The sequence below is a fragment of the Bombina bombina genome, chromosome 6 (assembly GCF_027579735.1).
Source record: "Bombina bombina isolate aBomBom1 chromosome 6, aBomBom1.pri, whole genome shotgun sequence".
Classification (NCBI taxonomy): domain Eukaryota; kingdom Metazoa; phylum Chordata; class Amphibia; order Anura; family Bombinatoridae; genus Bombina; species Bombina bombina.
The window spans coordinates 493,611,058-493,627,958 of NC_069504.1; the positions used below are offsets into that span (position 1 = coordinate 493,611,058).

General features: G+C 43.0%; 1 protein-coding gene across 1 annotated transcript in view; it reads right to left on the reverse strand.

The window, feature by feature from the left end:
* Positions 1-16,901, reverse strand: part of ICE2 (interactor of little elongation complex ELL subunit 2) — a 420,662-nt gene that overhangs the window by 226,065 nt on the left and 177,696 nt on the right. The window contains exon 10 of the mRNA XM_053717350.1: positions 13,598-13,764. Coding sequence (XP_053573325.1) covers positions 13,598-13,764 — 167 coding nt within the window. The remainder of the gene's footprint in view (positions 1-13,597; positions 13,765-16,901) is intronic.

Sequence of the window (16,901 nt, forward strand, 5' to 3'; positions counted from 1 at the left end):
ATATGCAGCTCTGATGGGTGAATCCTCTTGCATTTCCTGTTGGGGAGGAGTTATATCCCAGAAGTAATGATGACCCGTGGACTGATCACACATAACAGAAGAAAGTTCTCTCAGAATACCAAAATATTCAAAACGAAACCTCGTGCAGCAAGCTCAGATAGGTCTGACGAACAACACCTGAAGCAAAAACACTGCACGCTGCAGTCATCTAAAAATGACTCTGAAACTTAAATACTTGCAGGGCAAGTAGAAAGCAGCTAAAGATAGAATCCTTTAGATTGCTAAGTATCCACTAACCAGCGGATAACGTTGCAGGCTATCTAAGAGCCGCCAGTCCTTCCCACAAATCTTGAATGTGGAGAAAGGAGAAACCTCAAAAAGGCTTACTGTACCTCGAATGCTCTGAGGACAAAATAGCAGAGCAACAGATCTCAGATCCTGCTCCAACACCAGACCAGCCCAAGCGACAGACATGTCTGAGACAGGGGGACAGAAGACCCCAACAACAAGCCCCCAGAGAATGGAAGAAAAAAGGGGGGGGGGGCTCACCCACCCCAACAGAGCTTGGGTGCCAACCCAATCTGCTGCTCCAAAATAAGGCACTCCCAAGGAGAACCCCCTAGGACCTGGAACAGAGAAAAGTGCGATAGATCTGTAGGAAGACCTGTCACAACTCTCTTAGACAGTCTCCACGTAGAGAGACCAATTTCCAGCAGGTGGAACAGAGCCCACAGAGCAGCAGATGCTGCCCTTACAGAAATAAGCCATCTAAACCAACCTCCTACACACAGGGCAGGACAAGGACCCTCCAGAGAGAGGAAACCCCAACTCATAAGGAAGATAAACTATCCCCTCCAAAAGGAAGGGCACAGGTAACAGCGTACACAAGACATGAAGCCAAAGTATGATCAAAACACGGACCGAATGAAAAATCATCCAGACACCACTGTTGACCCAACAGAGAAAAAAAAAAACTCCCCATAGAGGAGCACAATCCGTCCGAAGGACAAGTCAGGCCTTCAAGTTTATAACCAGTACCCGAAGGTGGATGAGAACTCTGCTTGCAAGCCTAATGAGCTAGTCCCTATGTCGCAACATAGGGTCCCTGAAAAAAAAACTGGGTCGTCCCGAACCAATCCATTGGATCATAAGTTTCCAGACATCCAAGAAGGATCCAAGACAAGAATTCCAGAACCGGGACCCAGAATCATCCTAGAATGAACGGCACCCTCAGGGAACACAAGATACCAAGTCTGAAGCAATCAGACCTCACAGGGGATGAGAACCGGGAAACCCGGAGAACGGGTACAGGACTCAGTCATAATTCCCAGCCCACCCTTAGCTGGAGGTGAACACCCCCCCAGCAAGGTACTAGGCCGGAACAAAGTCACGCAATTTCTCTAAAACCCCAAAGGCCCCAAGGGCAGCACTAAGGGAAATGAAAACCAGAACAGAGTCACCCGAGAGTAGAAGAAAGGCTAGTCTCCATAATCCTTTCATATTAACGTTCCAGAGGACTACACCCAAGGGAGAAGAATGCAAAGCATCCCGAACCCAGGCAGAAAACATCCCCTAAGCAAAAAGCTTGGAAAAAGAGACAACACCTCCTATCGCCCTTTATATGGAGACGACTAACTCCCAAAGGAAGACAGAGCCTCACAGCCTTCACTTCCTAATTAAGCGGGCCAAAGCCGCCACAAAAACCGGACAAAGTCCAGAAAGTCTCAACCCAAAGGAAGAGAACCTCTAAAAGGAATAAGTTCTAAAAGGACACTTTTAAAGAGTCATGAAAGGCAAAACCGTAATAACAGTGGTATGAAGGACCTAAATTCTTCAAGCCTCCAACCCACAACGGGAAGGAACACTCTAGTTCCCGAAAAATTTGGAAACAACTGAGCATGTCGCCGTGGATCTCAACGGAGAACACTAGATTGAAAGGTGAATGAGGAGTGAACCAATCCCCCATGCCCCTAAGCAACCACGGACCCTCAAGTCGTCTCAGGATGCTGGTTAAAGCTTATAAAACAAGACAATCAAACAATCATATAGTGATCACTGGGCGCCCTCACCGGACCAACTGGACATAAAAAGGTGCCATGTGTCTGAGCTAGGCCTCAAAGACAGAAGGATTTGTCCCCAGTCAGGGCGAGCCTGAAACCAAGGGCCCCAGCACTGTCAAGGCCACATAGAGTCTCCCCCGATGATGGAGGGATAAAAAACAAACAGTCATACAGACGTTTGTAAACAGAGCGAACAAAAACAGAATTTATGTTTACCTGATAAATTACTTTCTCCAACGGTGTGTCCGGTCCACGGCGTCATCCTTACTTGTGGGATATTCTCTTCCCCAACAGGAAATGGCAAAGAGCCCAGCAAAGCTGGTCACATGATCCCTCCTAGGCTCCGCCTACCCCAGTCATTCGACCGACGTTAAGGAGGAATATTTGCATAGGAGAAACCATATGGTACCGTGGTGACTGTAGTTAAAGAAAATAAATCATCAGACCTGATTAAAAAAAACCAGGGCGGGCCGTGGACCGGACACACCGTTGGAGAAAGTAATTTATCAGGTAAACATAAATTCTGTTTTCTCCAACATAGGTGTGTCCGGTCCACGGCGTCATCCTTACTTGTGGGAACCAATACCAAAGCTTTAGGACACGGATGAAGGGAGGGAGCAAATCAGGTCACCTAAATGGAAGGCACCACGGCTTGCAAAACCTTTCTCCCAAAAATAGCCTCAGAAGAAGCAAAAGTATCAAACTTGTAAAATTTGGTAAAAGTGTGCAGTGAAGACCAAGTCGCTGCCCTACATATCTGATCAACAGAAGCCTCGTTCTTGAAGGCCCATGTGGAAGCCACAGCCCTAGTGGAATGAGCTGTGATTCTTTCGGGAGGCTGCCGTCCGGCAGTCTCGTAAGCCAATCTGATGATGCTTTTAATCCAAAAAGAGAGAGAGGTAGAAGTTGCTTTTTGACCTCTCCTTTTACCGGAATAAACAACAAACAAGGAAGATGTTTGTCTAAAATCCTTTGTAGCATCTAAATAGAATTTTAGAGCGCGAACAACATCCAAATTGTGCAACAAACGTTCCTTCTTTGAAACTGGTTTCGGACACAGAGAAGGTACGATAATCTCCTGGTTAATGTTTTTGTTAGAAACAACTTTTGGAAGAAAACCAGGTTTAGTACGTAAAACCACCTTATCTGCATGGAACACCAGATAAGGAGGAGAACACTGCAGAGCAGATAATTCTGAAACTCTTCTAGCAGAAGAAATTGCAACTAAAAACAAAACTTTCCAAGATAATAACTTAATATCAACGGAATGCAAGGGTTCAAACGGAACCCCCTGAAGAACTGAAAGAACTAAATTGAGACTCCAAGGAGGAGTCAAAGGTTTGTAAACAGGCTTAATTCTAACCAGAGCCTGAACAAAGGCTTGAACATCTGGCACAGCGGCCAGCTTTTTGTGAAGTAACACAGACAAGGCAGAAATCTGTCCCTTCAGGGAACTTGCAGATAATCCTTTTTCCAATCCTTCTTGAAGGAAGGATAGAATCCTAGGAATCTTAACCTTGTCCCAAGGGAATCCTTTAGATTCACACCAACAGATATATTTTTTCCAAATTTTGTGGTAAATCTTTCTAGTTACAGGCTTTCTGGCCTGAACAAGAGTATCGATAACAGAATCTGAGAACCCTCGCTTCGATAAGATCAAGCGTTCAATCTCCAAGCAGTCAGCTGGAGTGAAACCAGATTCGGATGTTCGAACGGACCCTGAACAAGAAGGTCTCGTCTCAAAGGTAGCTTCCAAGGTGGAGCCGATGACATATTCACCAGATCTGCATACCAAGTCCTGCGTGGCCACGCAGGAGCTATCAAGATCACCGACGCCCTCTCCTGATTGATCCTGGCTACCAGCCTGGGGATGAGAGGAAACGGCGGGAACACATAAGCTAGTTTGAAGGTCCAAGGTGCTACTAGTGCATCCACTAGAGCCGCCTTGGGATCCCTGGATCTGGACCCGTAGCAAGGAACTTTGAAGTTCTGACGAGAGGCCATCAGATCCATGTCTGGAATGCCCCACAGCTGAGTGACTTGGGCAAAGATTTCCGGATGGAGTTCCCACTCCCCCGGATGCAATGTCTGACGACTCAGAAAATCCGCTTCCCAATTTTCCACTCCTGGGATGTGGATAGCAGACAGGTGGCAGGAGTGAGACTCCGCCCATAGAATGATTTTGGTCACTTCTTCCATCGCCAGGGAACTCCTTGTTCCCCCCTGATGGTTGATGTACGCAACAGTTGTCATGTTGTCTGATTGAAACCGTATGAACTTGGCCCTCGCTAGCTGAGGCCAAGCCTTGAGAGCATTGAATATCGCTCTCAGTTCCAGAATATTTATCGGTAGAAGAGATTCTTCCCGAGACCAAAGACCCTGAGCTTTCAGGGATCCCCAGACCGCGCCCCAGCCCATCAGACTGGCGTCGGTCGTGACAATGACCCACTCTGGTCTGCGGAATGTCATCCCTCGTGACAGGTTGTCCAGGGACAGCCACCAACGGAGTGAGTCTCTGGTCCTCTGATTTACTTGTATCTTCGGAGACAAGTCTGTATAGTCCCCATTCCACTGACTGAGCATGCACAGTTGTAATGGTCTTAGATGAATGCGTGCAAAAGGAACTATGTCCATTGCCGCTACCATCAACCCGATCACTTCCATGCACTGAGCTATGGAAGGAAGAGGAACGGAATGAAGTATCCGACAAGAGTCTAGAAGTTTTGTTTTTCTGGCCTCTGTCAGAAAAATCCTCATTTCTAAGGAGTCTATTATTGTTCCCAAGAAGGGAACCCTTGTTGACGGAGATAGAGAACTCTTTTCCACGTTCACTTTCCATCCGTGAGATCTGAGAAAGGCCAGGACAATGTCCGTGTGAGCCTTTGCTTGAGGAAGGGACGACGCTTGAATCAGAATGTCGTCCAAGTAAGGTACTACAGCAATGCCCCTTGGTCTTAGCACAGCTAGAAGGGACCCTAGTACCTTTGTGAAAATCCTTGGAGCAGTGGCTAATCCGAAAGGAAGCGCCACGAACTGGTAATGTTTGTCCAGGAATGCGAACCTCAGGAACCGATGATGTTCCTTGTGGATAGGAATATGTAGATACGCATCCTTTAAATCCACCGTGGTCATGAATTGACCGTCCTGGATGGAAGGAAGAATAGTTCGAATGGTTTCCATCTTGAACGATGGAACCTTGAGAAACTTGTTTAAAATCTTGAGATCTAAGATTGGTCTGAACGTTCCCTCTTTTTTGGGAACTATAAACAGATTGGAGTAGAACCCCATCCCTTGTTCTCTTAATGGAACAGGATGAATCACTCCCATTTTTAACAGGTCTTCTACACAATGTAAGAATGCCTGTCTTTTTATGTGGTCTGAAGACAACTGAGACCTGTGGAACCTCCCCCTTGGGGGAAGTCCCTTGAATTCCAGAAGATAACCTTGGGAGACTATTTCTAGCGCCCAAGGATCCAGAACATCTCTTGCCCAAGCCTGAGCGAAGAGAGAGAGTCTGCCCCCCACCAGATCCGGTCCCGGATCGGGGGCCAACATTTCATGCTGTCTTGGTAGCAGTGGCAGGTTTCTTGGCCTGCTTTCCCTTGTTCCAGCCTTGCATTGGTCTCCAAGCTGGCTTGGCTTGAGAAGTATTACCCTCTTGCTTAGAGGACGTAGCACTTTGGGCTGGTCCGTTTCTACGAAAGGGACGAAAATTAGGTTTATTTTTTGCCTTGAAAGGCCGATCCTGAGGAAGGGCGTGGCCCTTACCCCCAGTGATATCAGAGATAATCTCTTTCAAGTCAGGGCCAAACAGCGTTTTCCCCTTGAAAGGAATGTTAAGTAGCTTGTTCTTGGAAGACGCATCAGCCGACCAAGATTTCAACCAAAGCGCTCTGCGCGCCACAATAGCAAACCCAGAATTCTTAGCCGCTAACCTAGCCAATTGCAAAGTGGCGTCTAGGGTGAAAGAATTAGCCAATTTGAGAGCATTGATTCTGTCCATAATCTCCTCATAAGGAGGAGAATCACTATCGACCGCCTTTATCAGCTCATCGAACCAGAAACATGCGGCTGTAGCGACAGGGACAATGCATGAAATTGGTTGTAGAAGGTAACCCTGCTGAACAAACATCTTTTTAAGCAAACCTTCTAATTTTTTATCCATAGGATCTTTGAAAGCACAACTATCCTCTATGGGTATAGTGGTGCGTTTGTTTAAAGTGGAAACCGCTCCCTCGACCTTGGGGACTGTCTGCCATAAGTCCTTTCTGGGGTCGACCATAGGAAACAATTTTTTAAATATGGGGGGAGGGACGAAAGGAATACCGGGCCTTTCCCATTCTTTATTAACAATGTCCGCCACCCGCTTGGGTATAGGAAAAGCTTCTGGGAGCCCCGGCACCTCTAGGAACTTGTCCATTTTACATAGTTTCTCTGGGATGACCAACTTGTCACAATCATCCAGAGTGGATAATACCTCCTTAAGCAGAATGCGGAGATGTTCCAACTTAAATTTAAATGCAATCACATCAGGTTCAGCTTGTTGAGAAATGTTCCCTGAATCAGTAATTTCTCCCTCAGACAAAACCTCCCTGGCCCCATCAGACTGGGTTAGGGGCCCTTCAGAAATATTATTATCAGCGTCGTCATGCTCTTCAGTATCTAAAACAGAGCAGTCGCGCTTACGCTGATAAGTGTTCATCTTGGCTAAAATGTTTTTGACAGAATTATCCATTACAGCCGTTAATTGTTGCATAGTAAGGAGTATTGGCGCGCTAGATGTACTAGGGGCCTCCTGAGTGGGCAAGACTCGTGTAGACGAAGGAGGGAATGATGCAGTACCATGCTTACTCCCCTCACTTGAGGAATCATCTTGGGCATCATTGTCATTGTCACATAAATCACATTTATTTAAATGAATAGGAATTCTGGCTTCCCCACATTCAGAACACAGTCTATCTGGTAGTTCAGACATGTTAAACAGGCATAAACTTGATAACAAAGTACAAAAAACGTTTTAAAATAAAACCGTTACTGTCACTTTAAATTTTAAACTGAACACACTTTATTACTGCAATTGCGAAAAAACATGAAGGAATTGTTCAAAATTCACCAAATTTTCACCACAGTGTCTTAAAGCCTTAAAAGTATTGCACACCAAATTTGGAAGCTTTAACCCTTAAAATAACGGAACCGGAGCCGTTTTGAACTTTAACCCCTTTACAGTCCCTGGTATCTGCTTTGCTGAGACCCAACCAAGCCCCAAGGGGAATACGATACCAAATGACGCCTTCAGAAAGTCTTTTCTAAGTATCAGAGCTCCTCTCACATGCGACTGCATGCCATGCCTCTCAAAAACAAGTGCGCAACACCGGCGCGAAAATGAGGCTCTGCCTATGCTTTGGGAAAGCCCCTAAAGAATAAGGTGTCTAAAACAGTGCCTGCCGATATGATTATATCAAAATACCCAGATAAAATGATTCCTCAAGGCTAAATATGTGTTAATAATGAATCGATTTAGCCCAGAAAAAGTCTACAGTCTTAATAAGCCCTTTTTGAAGCCCTTATTTACGATCGTAATAAACATGGCTTACCGGATCCCATAGGGAAAATGACAGCTTCCAGCATTACATCGTCTTGTTAGAATGTGTCATACCTCAAGCAGCAAGAGACTGCTCACTGTTCCCCCAACTGAAGTTAATTGCTCTCAACAGTCCTGTGTGGAACAGCCATGGATTTTAGTGACGGTTGCTAAAATCATTTTCCTCATACAAACAGAAATCTTCATCTCTTTTCTGTTTCTGAGTAAATAGTACATACCAGCACTATTTCAAAATAACAAACTCTTGATTGAATAATAAAAACTACAGTTAAACACTAAAAAACTCTAAGCCATCTCCGTGGAGATGTTGCCTGTACAACGGCAAAGAGAATGACTGGGGTAGGCGGAGCCTAGGAGGGATCATGTGACCAGCTTTGCTGGGCTCTTTGCCATTTCCTGTTGGGGAAGAGAATATCCCACAAGTAAGGATGACGCCGTGGACCGGACACACCTATGTTGGAGAAATTGAGAGTATTAATTCCAGAGAGGAAAGTTCCCGAAGGAAACATCACACCACAACATGAGCTTTAAATCAAATAAAAATCATCCTCACCAGATGAAAATAAAAGATAAGGCAACCCGTAGGTTATCACCCAGGAAGAACGGACAGACCCGCAGGACCAGGCCCAACAGGGGTCCAAGACTTCCAAGCTCAGAACTGGAAACGGATACACAAATAAAGACTATAAGAAGATTACTTCATCCCCTTATGTCTATGTATGCAAGCCAGTCGAAGAGTAAGACTGAGAATCCCCAGACCCATTAAGAGTGGGATCCTCCAGCAACGCCAAAAACGTGCCTTAGTAGGACACAAAGGCGTGCCAGTCTATAACGAAAGGCGCAACATACCTCCGCCAGGACAAAAGGAAACACCGGCCCCGAAGGTTGACCCCCCAAGGGCTCAGGGGCAGTCGCTCCCCCGGAAGGCTGAACTGGACCAGGTGATCCACTGCTGGGCTAATCATTTAAAAAAAAAAAAATTGCAATATGTGAAACTGGATCTAAGCAGTACTAATAAGTATATATATATATATATATATATATATATATATATATATATATATATATATATATATATATATTCCTCCACTGTGGATTAATTTTATATGCTTTTGAATGTGATTATGGTGTGAGGTTAGCTGGTTAAAGAGATTTAGGGCAGCCAACAGGAGCAAAGCAAGGTAAAGACTGAGCAAGAAGCATGGAGGTGCAGACAAATATAGGTTTACTGACTGGAACAGCAGAACTACTATGGGAAGCTGTAAAATCTGAGACAGAGAGAAAAAAAAACCGATAAAAATAAACCTTACCCTAATATGTGAAGTATCAGCATGACACTATTCATCAGCCACAGCAGCACGTCACTTCTTTGCTAGGAACAAGTTCCCTCTCACCCTGCACTAGACAATGCTGCATGGGGAGGGGCGTGTGTGCACTCACTTATTCCCACCAACATCTTTCTACAAAGCACTGTTCCCCTAACAAACTTCAGTTAGAGCAGGGCTAAGGGGACCAGCAGACTCAAGACTGAAGAGAGCAGTGTGTGCAGCTGCAGATGCTCAAATCCCTCACGTACCTGCCGCTCCAGCTTTCTGCTGCATGCACACACAGTAAGCCCTACCCAAAAACAATCGCCACCACCAGAGCAGTTACCTGGTAACAGTGGTAACCCCAGCAGGACCTTTTTGGATGCAGTGGGATTGGCTGGATGCAGAGTTAGGGTTTAGCATTCAGTGCTGCACAGTGCACATCTAAAACAGCACATGGCAACGGCACAGTCTGGCACAGTTTCTCACAAATAAATTTAAGCAGAGAACTTTTGACTGTGACAGCATTAGGACTGACTGTGTGTGACATGACATAAGCAGTCGGGTCCCTCAAAAAAAGACTGGGCCCTGAGCAGCTGCCCATTTTGCCTTGTGTTAAAGACAGCCCTGCTCCCTAGAAAGGATAAGTAGCGTATGGGTTACCTGCATGTGTAGTAAGAGTTGATGGTAGGGAACTCGTCTCGTGAGAAATAGAATCCCCAGAGACGGATGGCTCAGTGGGCACCCGATCCCGAGGAACAGAGCACTCTAAAACGGCATTCGGAACATAACTGATGGGCATGTATCAACGGGCCAATTAATTTACTTCGCAAGAAGTAGAGTCTGAATCAGAGACATCCATTTCCAAGAATTCTCCATAACTGGGACACTGCCGCCTCCAGAGAACCAGACAGCGGACAAGGATTTCTCCGTTGCTATGTGGTCAGGAAAACATAAATGGGGTCACACGGTAAACCGTGCAATCCATGCAAAAGCGTGACCGACCGAAAAAGCAGCGTCACTAGACATAGGCTATTATGTTCCGAAATAGCCAGGAGCCAAAGCAACACTACACAGTAGCAGACAGAATCACATAAACATAATTATAACCCCCCCTGTTCAATAATCCCCTCAGGAGATATTAACCCTTGATTCCTAGATACAAAAAGGAGCCTCACTGAGACCCTATGTTAAAGTTATCCCCAAAAGGTTGTAGCCCCTCTCGAATAAACAATTGAAATTACAATACATCCATGATGAAAGTAAAATCAAACGATCTTACCGGAATCTACGCCGTGGAACAGGAACACGGCTCTTAAAGTGTGACAGATAGTAGCGTCGCCTCTGCTATGAACTTGAGAGAAAAAAAGCAGGCAGCGAAACTCGTCAACGCTGATTGCTTGTGAAGCTGTTAATGTAAGTTGGGATGGTTTCGCAGAAAGACTCTCCCTGCATCTCCGGACCCCAACTTTCACCCATGCTCTCACTGAGAGGCTGACAGGACTACTTAAAACTCCAGTCCCATGCCGAAGAGTACTACCCTCCATAAGAGACTATCGAAAACTTCTGACTCTTCTCTGCCAACCTCCTGGGACGAAAGGCAAAGAATGACTGGGGGATGAGGGAAGTGGGAGGAGTATTTAAGCCTTTGGCTGGGGTGTCTTTGCCTCCTCCTGGTGGCCAAGTTCTAATTTCCCAAAAGTAATGAATGCAGCTGTGGACTCTTTCCATTTATGAAAAAATCCAAAGGCCACTTCTCTCTGCTTATCCTCCTTGATCTGTCTGCAGCCTTTGACACTGTTGACCACCCTCTTTTGCTCCAAACCCTCCAATCCTTCGGCATCTGCGACACAGCTCTCTCGTGGTTCTCTTCCTATCTATCTAACCGTACCTTTAGTGTAGCCTTCTCAGGAGCATCCTGTGCCCCGTTACCACTTTCTGCTGGGGTACCTCAAGGCTCTGTCCCCTTCTCTTTTCAATCTACACGTCATCATTAGGTTCCTTAATAAAGTCCCACAGGTTTAAATACCATATGTATGCCAATGACACCCAAATCTACCTCTCTGCACCAGACCTACCTCTTTCCTTACTAACCCGTGTCACTAACTGTCTCTCATATCTCATCTTGGATGTCCTCTCACTACCTTAAGCTAAATCTCTCCAAAACTTAACTCCTTATTTTTCCCCCTTCTTCCAAAATCTTCACCCCCCAATTCTCTATAACTGTTGATAATTACATAATTACCCCTACCCTGCATGCCGATGCCTTGGGGTCACACTTGACTCAGACCTTTCTTTCACTCCTCACATTTAGTTCTTGGCTAAGGCCTGCCGCTTCCACCTTAAAACCATCTCTAAAATTAGACATTTCCTTACACAAGACACAACTAAGATTTTAATCCACTCTCTCATCCTTTCCCGCCTCTACTATTGCAACTCCGTCCTCTCTGGTCTACCTAGCTGCCGCCTAGCTCCTTTACAATCCATAATGAATGCCTCTGCCAGGCTCATCTTCCTTACATGTCGCTCTTCATCTGCTGCACCTCTCTGCCAATCCCTTCACTGGCTTCCTCTTGCCTCCAAGATTAAACACAAAATCCTCACTCTGACATACAAAGCCCTTAACTGCACTGCTCCCCCCTATATTTCAGACCTTGGGGCCGAATTATCAAACTCTGAATGGAGCTTCAGGATCGCCGGAAACAGCAATTATGAAGCAGCGGACTAAAGACCGCTGCTCCATAACTTGTCCGCTGCCTCTGAGGCTGCAGTCTTCAATCCGCCCGATTCTATACGATTGGGCTGATTGACACCCCCTGCTAGTGGCATTGCACAAGCAGTTCACAAGAACTGCATTTATTGATGTGCGGTGGACATGATACACTACATTGTATCATGTCAGCTCGCACTTTGATAAATTGACCCCCTTTGTCTCCAGATACTCTCCCCTCCCGTCCCCTTTGTTCTGCTCATGATCTCCTCCTCTCTTGTTACTTCCTCACATTCCTTTTTACAGGACTTCTCCAGACTGGCTTCCATCTTGTGGAACTCCCGGCCTCGCTCCACAAGACTCTCCCCTAGTTTTAACAGCTTCAAGCGCTCCCTAAAGACTCTACTATTCAGGGATACATACAACCTACACTAACCTTTCCTAACTTCATTGCTTTCCACTTGAACCCCTTAGAATGTAAGCCTATGAGCTCAGCTGTTTGAAGATAGCCTTCATAAGAGCCGACTATAACAGTGCAACTATCGGCAGGGCCCTCTACCCATTTGACCCCTAAAAATGTTATCTTGTATACCGCCTATGTTTATAGCGCTGCGGAATCTGTTGGCGTTCTACAAATACCTGATAATAAATAATAATAAAATAATGCTGCTATTTATACATCGAAATCAAGGGTCCAAAAGTGGCCCTATCATTTAAATAAACCTCCTATGTCTAATACAGTTGGTATTAAAGGTCCTAGAGAGGCCTTATTAAGCCAAGGATGTAGAAAATGTGTGATTTGCTATAGTCATATATATATATTTACCCACAAGTGTTCTCTTTATTTTTTTTTAAGATTTCTGGAAGAGTGACAATATATTTCCTTACTTAGTTTTTGCTATAGCAACACACATGAGTTTTGTATTGCTTATAGTCGTATAGTTATATAATGCTCTCAGAAGATGAGGATTTTGTATTTATAAAGTTATATGTTCTGAAGACAAATAGATCCTGCTTGTGTAACCTTACTGCACTACAAATTCTGGATCTTCAAATCACCCTGCACATGTTTACTTATAGAGCTAAATATATTGCCCATAAGTAGCCCACCAGGTTTTCCTCATAGCGAAAAAAATAATAAAATAAGGTTTTACCCTCAGATGGGATCCAAGAGTGGTCCCCTGCTTATCATTTGCCTTCTATAGATTTTAGATGTTGGAAGGGTCCAAAAGTGGCTCTCGCTAACAACAAGGCGGCCTTTTGCAGTACTACCAAATAGGAATACGGACAATAGGTATTATGGTTTGTGATGAGATGAGGTATTAAGCATTTCTAGTTGTATGCAATATTGATCTTATGCTTCAGTGTCTTACAGTGTACTTTGTATGTTATGCACTGTTTGGTGAACCTTAATAAAAATGCATGAGCAAATGTTAAATGGCAACAGACAAAATGAGAGAACTATATTCAAACACTATGAACACCAGATTCTTCAGATAACTATATTGATCTTTTAACAGAGACAGAAGGGACAAATATAGTATAAATATTTAGAGATCACTAAACATTAAAACATCAACAGATGGTTTGCTCTACAGCAGGTAGGGTATTGGCTGTAAGGCTAAAGGTTAGCCATTTGTTTTTTACCTTCCATTGCATTTTAGGATTCTAAGGAAAATAAAAGAATGGTTAAATGTGTGTAAAAAGGAGAACATATGGTAATAAATACTAAATATGCTTTGCAAAAAGTCAGAATAAACATGTTGAGCATTTTAATATGGTAAAAAATAATCACAATGTATTTGATCTAAATGTATTTTACAGATGGGTACATTTGAAATATATTCAGGTTTTTTTTGTAAAGTCAAACTGACTCAAAACATAATATCAAAAAATGAAACAAACATATGGTACCTACCTTTCTGGGGCCTTTTTTATTTGTCCGCACTTTTGCTTTTTGAATAGGACTTTTGATCAACAAGAGCAAATCATCCAGACTGAAGAGCTTGTATGTGCAGTTATCTCCCAGCGGAGCTGTGTACTCTGTTTCATCTTCTGCTCTGGCCTGTTCTTCAATGGTTAAGACTGAAGACAAAGAAACAGTACTGAGATACTGATAATTGTATTCTTTTAATAAGAACACACAATATATACAGCTTTAAAAGGACATTGTTATACTTTTGGAATATTCAGCTTATTGTTAAAATAAGGCAAACATACTAAAAGATGCCCAGCTGGGTTGTAATATTGTAGCCTCAGCACTTTAGACTACAAATAAAAAATTACCTACATCTTTATTTATTTTTAATCCTACTGAGATGTCAATAAAATAGATTCTTGGTCTTAAAAAAATTAGATATGTTGAGTTGCTACTTCAAGTTGCTTATTGGTTACATCTGCACTAGATGGAAGATTTACACAAAAGCAATACTGTAAGGATTTCTGATAGGCAGCACGTGGCATGACTGCTATGCAAAAGAGCGCTGTTAGTTCCCTGCACCTGTTCACAATATGAGCCGGCAGGCAATGAGCCCTAGATCAAGGGTTGCAGAAGGTGAGGATCTGCAATTATACATAAATGCCAGCAGAGGTTTGTAATAGCATCTTTGTTACCGCAGAGATACCCGTTAGAGGAAGCTGACCTCAAAAACATAGTCCTCAATCACAATCTATTGTCAATTTGCATCTGAAAACTTTTTGCTTTCCGACCAAGGTTTTCATTACAATTATCATGCTATTTAGTGCTCCCACTCAAGTGTAAAAGAATAGCGCACATATTACAAATTGAAAGTAAAAAGTTAACTTGAGGTTCTCCACATACAGGAAAATGTTATTTTTATTTCAAATACATTTCTATATGTATCTTTATACACCTATTCCTATAGATATATGTTTTACATTAACTTTATCATACATAACATTTATAAATATATAAATATATATATATAAATAAAATATATATTTAATAATAAAAATAATTTTTTTTCTACGTGTTTTGTGCTTTAGTTCTAATGCGGTGTCGGGTTAGTGCACAAGAAAACAGTTATTTTAAGGTGCATTATGAAAATGTTAAATAAAATATTTAAAAATAGATAAAAATTATTATAGATACTTTAAAAAAATCTAAATAAGCCGTACAATATATTTTACAGTATCTATAATTTTTTTATATTTTCATAACACACCTAAAGATTAACTTTTTTTTAAAACTGTAAATCATGACCCTGTTCCCTTGCTTTTTATGTTCCTAAGAGACACTTAAGATCGCTCCTTTGTGACCAGGTTTTATAGGTGAAGCACATGCACACGTCCAAACTCGTTCACAAGAGGGCCCAAGTGCTTGCACCTACACTGAAATTCTGGTCATAAACGCTTGTTCCAAGTTCACTAATGTGGGCACTTTGAAAGGCCTAGTTCCTGCAAATCTTCTTAGCTGTACATGATATCACATACTCAACACGTCTACATATGAATATGTCCCCCTATACATATGCAAATGTGTGCTGTGTTCTCTGTATACAGCCTCTCCAATAGGGATGAATAGAGCTTAATGAATCAATACCATGCATGTTAATACACCTCTAGATTGTCTTATGTGGCCATTCCAGATTATTTAACACTTGTGCAGGATAATGTTAAATAGTGAAATAGTATTAAAGTTCTCAAAATGTCCCTTCGAGGACTTATCGAGTGCCTAGAGGGGTATAATTCGAAAACTCAAAACTGGGATTGAAAAGCTGTTAAACAGTGACTTGAAAATGTATAGTGATCGGCGAGTACTTTTTCGGCTGCAAAGAGGAAAATATGTGCGAGAATCAGCAAAAATCATGTAATTGTGATCACACTAAATCTAAGAGTTTCCGGGTTGAAAAAGAGCAGTAAAAGCTACGGCCGACAGATTGTGATCGAGGTCTTCACTAGGAGATTTCAACTCGCTGAAACAATTTACTAATAAATAACTTGAATGAAAAACACATTCTGAGATTTGAACTAATCTATTAACAACTTATGAGTGACTTGTATTGCTGCTTGGCAGAGTGTGAGCAACAATTACCTCTACTCAAAAGATTAAGGGAAAAAAAGGACTGGTAAAAAACAAATGAAATAACTTCTCCCGTACTAGTTCACTGCCTTGGTAAAAACTATTTGTTAACCATCGCACAGAGCTCTTCTGTTTTGATGAAAATCATCCCTTAACATTTAAAAATGTTCTATTGTGTTAGAGCATTTAAATATTGTGCTATTGTTTGCTTATAACTATGTATTCAAAGGGACACTCAAGTCAAATTAAACTTCTATGATACAGATAGAGCACCCAATTTTAAACAACTTTCCAATTTACTTCCATGAACAAAATGTGCAAAGTCTTTTAATATTTACACTTTTTTAGTCACCATTTCCTTCTGAACATGTACAAGAATTCACAGTGCTTACCTGATAAATTATTTTCTTACCTGGCATGAAGAGTCCATGAATCCATTCTAATTACTAGTGGGAACCAGGAGGAGGCAAAGAACACCCCAGAATAGCTTGAAGTATCCCTCCCACTTCCCATAATCCCCAGTCATTCAGCCGAGGGAATATGGAAAAAGAAGAGGAACACCCAGGGTATAGAGGTGCCTGAGGTTTAGAAGATAATAAGCCGTCTTGAATTTAGACAAGGGCGGGTCATGGACTCTACATGCCAGGTAAGAAAATAATTTATCAGGTAATCATAAATTTTGTTTTCTTTTCAATGGCATGGAGAGTCCATGAATCCATTCTAATTACTAGTGGGAACCAATACCCAAGCCAGAGGACACAGAATGGAAAGGGAGGGAGAAACAAGACAGGCGGGCCTCAACTGAGGGCACCACCGCTTGAAGAACCTTTCTCCCAAAAATTTGCAAGGCCAAGCTGGAGTAATTAGAATCCCCAAAGCCATCTCCTATTTGATCGGGGCTATCGCCCGAGGAAGGAGGAAAAACAGAGGAAACAGGTAAATCAGACCGAAATCCCATGGCAACGCTAGAGCATCCACCAGAACTGCTTGGGGGTCCCTTGATCTGGACCCATATCTGGGAAGTGTGGCGTTTAGACAAGATGCCATCAGGTCCAACTCTGGAACCCCCCCCCACCTGAGGGTTATCAATAAGAATACTTCCGGATGAGTCCAGTTCCCCTGAGCTCTTAAGGGACCCCAAACTGCTCCCGATCCAGAAAGGCTGGCATTCGTAGACACA